The sequence below is a fragment of the Megalops cyprinoides genome, chromosome 1 (genome assembly GCF_013368585.1).
Source record: "Megalops cyprinoides isolate fMegCyp1 chromosome 1, fMegCyp1.pri, whole genome shotgun sequence".
In the NCBI taxonomy this organism is placed as follows: domain Eukaryota; kingdom Metazoa; phylum Chordata; class Actinopteri; order Elopiformes; family Megalopidae; genus Megalops; species Megalops cyprinoides.
Genome location: NC_050583.1, coordinates 7,627,545 through 7,638,522, shown reverse-complemented (window position 1 = coordinate 7,638,522; position 10,978 = coordinate 7,627,545). Strand labels below are relative to the sequence as shown.

Here is a 10,978-nt window from a genome sequence, read left to right as displayed (position 1 = left end):
CAGCAACTTTGTTCCTGTGGAGACATTAAAATAATGCACATTGGGGGATTTGTATAAAACAGCGTTATATCTAGATGCCAGAGTAATTATTTTTCATAACTTGAAAACTGAGTGATTCATGATATCAATTCCCTAGTGTTGCAGAGCAGAAAGTAGTAGCTTGTGAGTCGAGCATAAAGCCAATAGGCTAGCGGGTAACAGGGAAGTTTCAGCGGTGATATCACTCCCTGACACTTGGTTTAATTTCAGAGAATTGGTTTTAATTATTATTTTTTGTAATTTAATGAACGTCATTGCCTATGGACCAAGGTCCAATTTGTTTTCAGCTCAGCTGGTAATGATGTTAATTAGAATGAGTAGTTTGATGAGAATAGAGGTTTGGATCTCACTTTTTGCAGAGCTCTTTTGCATTTGTTACACAGTCTTACCACAAATGGTAGTGCCGTTGCCTAAACACACAAGATCTCAATGTTTCATCCAATCGTACTGCATTGTACAAATAGCACTGTCAACTTTGAAAACTGTTAACACCTTTATCTGACCACAACATTAATGGAGTACAGAGACTTTTGGAATCAGTGCTTCAAGGTTTGAGATCCACTGCAGTAGCAATACTAGTGAATGTTGTTACTCTCATTTACAGATGTTTTATATAGTGTTATTTTGAATCAAAGTTACATTTTCTATTTAGTAACACAAATGTATTATTCATATTCATCAAATGAACAATTGTGTTTCACTCTCCACCTGCTTAAGACCAATGTTGGCACCTTGGTGATGTCCTGTTATGCATCACATTGATATGGAGACTAGGACTGTTTTTTGGAGGAGCTTTTTATATAAAAGAGAACATTTCTCTGAAACAAGGATTGTACAGTGCAAAGAAGCTTTCCCTCCAAAAGGCCAAACTGCTGTGAATGCCACTAATGCCTGTTTCCATTATTGCAGTGCGCAGGCCATATGGTATTCCTCTGAATGGTTCACGGAGACAAGGCTTTTCCTTCATTCCTGTCATACTGGGTGTCACTGCACTACTTATACTGGTCTGGTTTCATGTTTTTACCCTGAAAGGTAAATATAAACGTATTACTTAAACTTATTTGCTCCGCATGGAGGATGTATTTCATCGATATTTAGGGGGCAGTGCTGGATAACTCAATGTTACAAGCAAATGACACCTGGGAGAAGCTGTATTTAGTGTTGTGTATAAATACACACTATAGAATCTGGATCTATGGAGTCATTTCAAAAGAAAAGAGATGATTGTTGTGTGCAGTCTTTAGTTTCAATTTGGTGATATAATGCCTAACACTGCATTATAATTTCTGTTTTATTCCACAGAGTCAGAAGTGAGATGTATGCCTCATAAGCTGAGGATTGTGCTGGTGGGTAAGACTGGAGCAGGGAAGAGCGCAACAGGAAACACCATCCTGGGGAGAGAGGTGTTTAAAGAGGAAATTTCCCCTTTGCCTGTAACCGTGAAGTGTGAGAAACATAGTGGAATAGTGGTAGGGAGAAATGTTACTGTGATTGACACCCCAGGGATCTTTGACACATCCATCTCCAATGAGCAAATCAAACAGGAAATGGCAGAGAGCAGCAATCACATATTCCTGCTAGTGATCCGATTGGGGACATTCACAGAGGAAGAGAGAAACACTCCAAAGTGGATCCAGGAGAATTTTGGAGAAGAAGCTTCGCAGTACAGTATTGTGCTGTTTACAGGGGGAGATAAGCTGAATAAACCAGTGAGGGAGTTTCTGAGACATAGCAATGAGCTTCAAGAGCTCATCAATAACACAGGTGGTGGATATCATGTCTTTAATAACAAGGATAGGGACAACCACACTCAGGTCGTACAACTGCTGGGCAAGATAGAGGCGTTATTGTTTACGACTGGAGGGTTTTATTATTTCAGTAAGATAAGAACAGAGGAAGAGAGAAAGAGGGAGGAGTCAGAGAGAATGATTAGAGAAAAAGAAGAGAGAAAGAGAGAGGAGTCAGAGAGAATGATTAAAGAAGAAGAAGAGAGAAAGAGGAAGGAGTCAGAGAGAATGATTAGAGAAGAAGAGGAGAGAAAGAGGAAGGAGTCAGAGAGAATGATTAGAGAAGAAGAAGAGAGAAAGAGGAAGGAGTCTGAGAGAATGATCAGAGAAGAAGAAGAGAGAAAGAGGAAGGAGTCAGAGAGAATGATCAGAGAAGAAGAAGAGAGAAAGAGGAAGGAGTCAGAGAGAAAGCTCAAAGAGGAGGAGGAGAAAAAGAGGGAAGCAGTTCAGAAAATGGTGAAAGAGGAAGAGCAAAGAAAAAGGGAGGAGTCTGAGAGAATAATTAGAGAAGAGGAAAAGAGAAAGTGTGCGAAGTCTGAGACAAAGATCACAGAACAGGAAGAGACACAGAGGGGAGAGAGTGGGGTACGAGAGGAGGAGGGACAGGGGAAGAAGTCTGAGAAAATCATGACAGCAAATGAGAAGACACAGAGTGAAGAATCTGAGAGAAATATCAGTGAAGGAGAGAGACACCGGAAGAAGATAAGCAACTTGGCTCAGACATGTGGCCGTAGGATAATAGTAGTAATGGTAGTAGGGGTAATAATATTTGCAGTGAAAATAGAAGCTGCTTACAAAGTGATACAGAAGAAAGAGGAGAGAAGGAGGCTGGAGGCTGAGAGAGTGATCAGAGAGGAAGAGGAGAGAAGGAGGCAGGAGCCTGGGAGAGAGATCAGAGAGGAAGAGGAGAGAAAGAGCCAGGAGCCTGGGAGAGAGATCAGAGAGGAAGAGGAGAGAAAGAGGCAGGAGGTTCAGAGAGAGATCAGAGAGAAGGAGGAGAGAAGGAGGCAGGAGGCTCAGAGAGAGATCAGAGAGGAAGAGGAGAGAAAGAGGCAGGAGGCTCAGAGAGAGATCAGAGAGAAGGAGGAGAGAAGGAGGCAGGAGGCTCAGAGAGAGATCAGAGAGGAAGAGGAGAGAAAGAGGCAGGAGGCTCAGAGAGAGATCAGAGAGAAGGAGGAGAGAAGGAGGCAGGAGGCTCAGAGAGAGATCAGAGAGGAACAAGAGAGAAAGAGCCAGGAGGCTCAGAGAGAGATCAGAGAGGGAGAGGAGAGAAAGGAGCAGGAGGCTCAGCGAGAGATCAGAGAGGAAGAGGAGAGAAAAAGGCAGGAGGCTGAGAGAGAGATCAGAGAGGAAGAGGAGAGAAAGAGGCAGGAGGCTCAGAGAGAGATCAGAGAGAAGGAGGAGAGAAGGAGGCAGGAGGCTCAGAGAGAGATCAGAGAGGAACAAGAGAGAAAGAGCCAGGAGGCTCAGAGAGAGATCAGAGAGGAAGAGGAGAGAAAGGAGCAGGAGGCTCAGCGACAGATCAGAGCGGAAGAGGAGAGAAAGAGGCATGAGAATGAGAGAAAAATCAGAGAGGAAGCGAAGATAAAGAGCCAGGAGGCTCAGAGAGAGATCAGAGAGAAGGAGGAGAGAAGGAGGCAGGAGGCTGAGAGAGAGATCAGAGAGGAAGAGGAGAGAAAGAGGGAGGAGATTCAGAGAGAGATCAGAGAGAAGGAGGAGAGAAAGAGGCAGGAGGCTGAGAGAGAGCTCAGAGAGGAGGAGATGAGAAAGAGGCAGGAGGCTCAGAGAGAGATCAGAGAGGAAGAGGAGAGAAGGATGCTGGAGCCTGGGAGAGAGATCAGAGAGGAAGAGGAGAGAAAGAGCCAGGAGGCTGAGAGAGAGATCAGAGAGGAAGAGGAGAGAAAGGAGCAGGAGGCTCAGCGAGAGATCAGAGAGGAAGAGGAGAGAAAAAGGCAGGAGGCTCAGAGAGAGATCAGAGAGAAGGAGGAGAGAAGGAGGCAGGAGGCTCAGAGAGAGATCAGAGAGGAAGAGGAGAGAAAGAGTGAGAAGACTGAGGGAAAGATCAGAGAGAAGGAGGAGAGAAAAAGGCAGGAGGCTCAGAGAGAGATCAGAGAGGAAGAAGAGAGAAGGAGGCAGGAGGCTGAGAGAGAGATCAGAGAGGAAGAGGAGAGAAAGAGGCAGGAGACTGAGGGAAAAATCAGTGAGGAAGAGGAGAGAAAGAGGCAGGAGACTGAGAGAAAGATCAGAGAAGAAGAACACAGAAAGAGGCGGGAGCATGAGAGAAAGATTAGAGAGGAACAGAGGAGAAGGAGGTAGGAGAGAAAGGGGATGCAGGCTCTGAGAGACCAGTGAAGAAGAGGAAGGAAAGACGCAGGAGGCTGAGAGAAATACCAGAGAGGAGGAGGAGAGAAAGAGGCAGGAGACTGACAGAAAAATCAGAGAGGAAGAACACAGAAAGAGGCAGGAGATTGAGAGAGAGATCAGAGAGGAGGAGGAGAGAAAGAGGCAGCAGGCTGAGAGGGTGCTCAGAGACAGTAATGTGATAATGGGCATGGGGACAATCGCTCAGCATAGAGCTGCGTATTTTATTCAACAATATGTCATGGGTGTAAATACAGTGGTATCTAAAACACTAGGGTAGAGGAGATGCAGAGGGCAGAGGAAGAGAGACAGAAGCAGGAGGAAGAGAGAAAAAAGAAAAAAAGTATTGTTTAATTTCATGAAAATTAAACAATAAATCACAGCACCCTTGCAGACACTGAATGAAATCATCAGTAAAATTGTTGCATTTTGTTATGGCAAGGAACATCTATAATTCACAGAATCTACATAGCATATGATTAGATACTCTTATAAATACTTGGTAAATTATTTCTTAGTGGTTCTGTTTTTCAGTTTTCGTTTCATTGGTCTGTACGTGCTGTGTGCATCCTGAAAATACATCAAATGTATGGTTTTGGTCCATTTTGGGAATTCTGTAGATCGTTTGATTGGTAAAGCTCAGCTGTAATTTCAGCCATTGTTATTGTTTTTTATCTTTCTGTTATCCCGTTTGTGACTTTGTACAATTAATTTTCACCTATAATTTGTTTTTAGTTTTGTAGAAACACCAGGTCAAAAGTAGTTTTGAAACACCCTTCTCAGAGTGTTGGGGCAGCAGTGTAGCATAGTGGTAAGGAAGAGGGCTAGTAACCTTTGTTCCTGGCGTGATTCCCCATGGGGGCACTGCTTCTGTACCCTTGAGCAAGATACTTACCCCAGAATTGGCTCAATAAATATCCAGCTGTGTAAATGGATAAAATTGTAACCTACATGTATGTCAGTCACTTTGAATAAGAGCATCTGCTAAATGGCAATAATGTAGTGAAAAGTCTCATCTGTTTTTACACACTAATGAAGTCATGTCCTGTCAGAAGAGGGCATATGTATCGTATACAGTAAAATAAATCATGGTCTGCATCTTTGCTTTTGATGAGCATTTATGCAAGTACTTCATTGTACGCAAAATGGGGTGTTACTGTGTGTGTGTGTGTGTGTGTGTGCGCGTGCGTAGATCAAATGCATGTATAAATTAATTGAAACACAATAGCTGTGATTATTATTGCTACTAATAATTGTTATTCTTAATTGTTAATGCTACACAAACATTAAAGACCTCTGTACAGAAATAAAAAGCAATTATTTCTTCAATTTCTTCAGTTATTTCCCTTCTTATGAACCCAATACTGAACCCATATGAATTTGTGTATTGAAACATGCTTCTGTAACAGTGCAAATCTTGGGTGTAATTGCATTGTTTTGTAAGTGGTTGATTATGTATATGGTAAAATATGAGGTAAAGATTGCACTGATCAAATCTGGAGTTGGAATCACAGAAAACGCTCTTTATAGAGAATAATTAGGTGATTCTGCAATTGTTTGCAAAGCAAAATTGAATATTACAAAATAATAAAAAAAAGTGTTGTCATGGATGGTCCAAGACAGATCTGTCACAGCCGTACACCTGAAATGCAGAACCAGGGTGAATTCCCCCAGGACCTGAGGATGCTGCAAGCTTATTGGCAACCGGGAGCTCAGAATATACACAAGGGTCATTACATAAATTATTGGCCAGCGAGGATTTGCTATATTGCTTCATAACTCCTTAATTAGGTTTTGAACTGATTGATAGTTATCTGCCAAATGACTTTTCACTTGCTTACATTATTTTTCCTTCATGACAACAGAATGTCAAGTTTAGATTTTTTGGGAAGATTAGTGTGTTGCTGTAATATACTACATTGTACCTGGCCTCTAAAGCTAACTGACGAATTGGCCTCCAAAATTAATATATTTAGCTCCAGTACAGTACAGTATTTTCTGTAGTACAGCTGTTCTGTCTGCTAAAACAACAGGGAACACCCACAAAAAATTGTGACAGCAAGTGGTTTGCACCCAAAAAATCCACAGGCTGCTCTCCTGCTATAAGACTATAGACCACCAGACAAAGATCTGAAACTAAGATTGTGTTTGAATCCCACACTAATTTTAGGACATGTCTTTAAAATAAAGGGCTCTGTGAGGAACTCGACTTCTAAGTTATCACAATATTTCCATTTGTTTAATATTTGCAAGATTTTATTTTATTTTATTCATTCAACAATTAACCCACCTATCTGTCACAGTGCTGAAAATAATCTCGATTGTGAGGCCTTCTCTGTCTGCTCCTTCTGAAAGCTGGTTGGCCCTCACCTCCTTTCCCCTCCTTCTTAAATGATGATTTGTTGGTCCTCTAGCGCCATTCATGTATTGATATGTGCGGTTGTGTACAGTTAACACCACTAGATGGCAGTGTAATGTAATAGATCAGAACCTGGTAACTGGAGGTGGTATGACGATGCAGCCGGGAAGTAAAGAGTGTTCTGACAACAGTACCCACTGTGTAAGCCTCATCAATACAATTCACAATTCTTCTGAGCCACTTTCCTGCAACACAGAGAACACAGACTCTTCAACCATCCACCGAATTCCTGTAGTTGGTGGTTGGTCCTGTTTCTTTTTCCTTTCTTCTTTGTCCATTTCCTGTTTTTTTCTTCATTCCCTCTTCTTCCTATTCTGATTCCTCTTCCTTTTTTTGTGTCTGCATCTTTGTCACTCCCTCTTTTAACCACCTCCGACAGTCCCACTAAAAACAAGTTGCTTCATCAAATATCCAAACCAATTTCTCTGCTCTCGTTTTGGCTTTTTCCCCTCACTTCCAATGCCCGTTTGCTCCTCTCCTCCTTTTTCTTTCAGAGTTTCTCCTCCAGTTTCAGGGCCAGCTTCATTCTTTCCACCTCTGTCATCGGTTTGGACATTTTCTTTGCCACCTCCTATTTCACCCGCTTCCAAAAGACCTTCGAATAACAGGCGTGTGGATCAAACACGCATGCAGATTTCTCCTTCTCTTGTCCTTTCCATCTCTCGTCTTTGCTCCTCTTCCTTCTGTTCCTCTTTGCTGCTCTCTGTCTCTCTCTGCTGTGCATCCTCTCTCTCTCTCTCTCTCTCTCTCTCCATTAGAAGCTCTGCTTCTTTCATAATGGCCTGTCTCTGGCTGCATACCCTCTCCTCCATCTCCCTCCTCTCCCCGATGATGCACATTTTAAACTGGCTCTTCATATCTGTAATCACAGCTTCACACCATGCAGCGCATTTCCTGAGCAGCTCCTCCTGAACCCTCCCTTTCCACATCACCTGTATCCATTTTCCAGTCCTAAAGAGGGAGAGAATGTTAACTAATCACTGCTCAAATGAGGTATCACTGCATTGTGTCATAAACCATAAACAAGATTGGTGGACCTTTCTTCTTTGGTTACATGAGGAAGTGAATGACTGACAGGCAATATGTTGGGGCATGCACTAATACGAAGGGTTTTAAGTGTAACACACAGCATCAATTGAAAAATCTATCAATCTGATCAATCTAATTCTAATTCTTCTAATGGAAGAATGGACCATAAAAAGCACAGTTCTTACATCACACAATAATTCCCCAGGATGCTGCATTATGTAAAAGATTAATTAATTAAAATATTATCACTACTACACATCTTTTACTATTATTTTTGAACTGAAACTGAGCACTCACCACCACTGTGTCTTCTGATTTTCTTGCAATGTCTCTCATTGTAGTCACACTATGCTCATGTTCTGTCTCGCAGATTTTCCTCTCCTTCTCCATCTCTCTTCATATTTCCTCTCCAGTCTCTTTCTCCTTCCTCCCCTCAGTCCTCCTCCTCTCCATCCATTCATCCTCTGCCTTCCTGTCCATCATCGGTTCCTCCTCCTTCATGATAGATCGTCTCTGGCAGAACACCCGCTCCTCTCTCTCCTTTCTGATGGTCGCCTTTCATTTCATTCATGAAGTCATTCTGGAAAACTTCACACTACTGGTAAGAGTTCTTGAGAACCTGTTCCTCAGTCTCCTTCTTCCAGTGCTCGAGTCTGCTTTCCAAAGTCATCATTTCCATGTTGCACTCCTAAAAGAGACACTGAATGTAAACATCTCTGACACTTAATCTTTGTCAGTACGTCGCAAAATGAAACACTACAGTGATCCACTTCGGCAGTGCTGTATTGACTCAAAACACGGGCTTGATAAACGCTCTTTACTAAAAGAGAAAAATAAGTATATAAATATACAAATATATAAACTTTATACAAATAACGGATGAGCAAAGTTACATTTTTGTACAAAAATCTATCGAAGATGCAAGGGTTTGAGAGAGTCCCAGAGTCGCAGTGACCACATTTACGACAATAATGTGATTATGCTATTACTGCGACAGACAGAGGCGTTGTTAGGATGTTGAAACATTGGGGGTTTAGCCCAGCAGGGGCGCCTCCAAGGGGTGGCCAGGGGTGGCCATGGCCTCCCCATAAAAACAACTCCCCCCCCTCCCCCCCATTAGGCTATTTTTAGCTTTGTATTTTCCGCAACCCCACTGAACATTTTCTGGGGGTGCCACTGTAGCCCAGTCCAGAAATCTTTAAATTTTCACTGCTACAGCAACAGGAGATAACTCTTCCTCCACCTCCTCTAGCCTCGCCTGTGCCTCGTTGTCTTCATCCTCTTTCTTTTTGAAAAAGCTTCTTATATCCATAGCCTTCAAGTCTTTCCTTAGTGAATTAGCTAGCTAGCTACCAACCACCAGATGCCAACAATGACAAGCCCTGTAACTGGTGCGTGCTCTCTCTCTCTCTCTCTCTCTCTCTCTCTCTCTCTCTCTCTTTCTCTCTCTCTCATGCTCACACAAAAGGCGCGCGTGCCAAGTAGTGTGAAGTAGATCTCGCTGCGAGTTTGCTTACTGTCCGAAGAGCCTCAACACAGTATAAAAATCAAAATAAGGTGTTTAAATTGTATGAATCCTGCCTCGCATTAAAGCTGCATTATTAACATGCATATAAGCCTAGCCAGTGACCACAACTTTTGTACTTACCATGTTTAATGTGATACTGTGGTGGAAAATTTCTAAGTTTATACCCCATATGTAAATTATAAGCATTACCACTTTCACCCCACCAGAGAAAAGCGGAGCTTGACGTGATATGATTAAGCTTGTTACTTGGTGGACATAATTGTTGCATGAAGATGGACCTCCTACATGAACATGCCAGTAGATGTTAGTTTTTGATTTTAACCACAGTTATTGAATCAGCCATTTACTTTATCTTTACTATACATGTCTGGAAGTGTATAAGGAAATCAGAAAATTTAATATGTTAGCCTTAAATAAACAATATATATCCTATAATACTTTGTATGCATGTGAGTAATCAGCTGTGAGAGATCTGTATGCCGTAAGTTGCATAGTACGGCCTGGGCCTGTCGTTGGGGCTGATAATGGGAGTTAGACACTGTTCGGACATTGCCCGGAAGATGGATCTTGAGTTTAAGATAAGAACAACTGGACTCAGTAGTAAAGCTAAAAGTAAATAATCAGTTATTTTTAGACATGCGAGACCCTGGCAGGCATTGCCAAGCAGATACCAGACAGGCCAGAGCAAGTAATTAACTATTTTTTATGTATTAGATATGCGCGGACGTGCTCGGACAAGGCGGATTAACTTTTTTTTATAATTAGACAGGTGTGATCTTGAAAACAATAGTGTACAGAAAATGTGTTATGAAACTGAAGGAGGGGGTTTGAGTCTAAGCTCCACAATAAGAGGGGCTAAGGGAGAAAGCATAAAAGAGAAGTGCTTTCAGAGGGTGTGGCAGAGTGAATGTGTGTGTTGCTCCGCGTGGACCAGCCCGGTTTAGTGCATGTGATCTGCAACATATACAATAAACCAATTACATCAGACTCTTGAGAATTACACTTGTTCTTTATTGGGCGCTGGAATTCACTTTCTGAAATTATGACAAAAAGGTATATACAAATTACGTAACTTGGTGAATTATTGTTCAAATGTGGAGGGAGCCCTCAGTCTACCTAGCCCAGACTGGGAGTAGTATCCCACCACGCTACACTCCATTGGAACAACCAATCTATTCGGCTTCCTGAATGTGACGTTAACGGTAGTTGTCGCGCTATTCCAACCTCCCCTTGGCTTATCCCGTTTAAGGCTACCTAGGAATTAAATGAAAGTGCACTAAACAAGTAAAGAGTTAGCACTTTTTTTCCTCATTTGACACATCCGTGGAACTCCTCAGTCCACATCTGAATCGCAACTGTTTGTAATGACGTTTGAATTAATCTGATTATTTCTTTAAAAAATCCTTTTAAAATTCCTTTAAAAAATCTGACATTGAAAAGAACAAAACCCATCACCTGGCACACAGCCAACTAGTTAACATTGTTATATTTCACACAAATACAAATATATAAATAGCCGCAACCTTAAACTAACGTAACACAGCATTCACTGAAACACTGAAAATGTGCTCCACATAATGACTGTAGTCTAGCTAACTTCCGAGTGTCCTTTACAGGCTTCCTCAGACTCACTTTGGCGAGCCCAAGCGACACTGAGCAGCTTGTGTGTGAACTGGCAGCATATACATTACCATTCGGTAAGACAAAGCAATTATCGTTATGCCATTATCTGTAAGAAACGTTCAAAACAGTAACCTGGTACACCGTTTGGAGTAAAGGCCATTGTGTGAAATTGTATGTTAAGTATGCACACTC

General features: G+C 42.0%; 1 protein-coding gene across 1 annotated transcript; it reads left to right on the top strand.

The window, feature by feature from the left end:
* Positions 1–1,059: 1,059 nt before the first annotated feature.
* Positions 1,060–4,004, top strand: LOC118784183 (GTPase IMAP family member 4-like; the record flags this gene model as incomplete). Its single annotated transcript, XM_036538257.1, has 3 exons — positions 1,060–1,071; positions 1,342–1,917; positions 3,721–4,004. Coding segments are annotated over exons 2-3 (843 nt in total), but the record flags the coding sequence as incomplete, so codon positions are not given.
* Between the last annotated feature and the right edge of the window lie 6,974 nt (positions 4,005–10,978).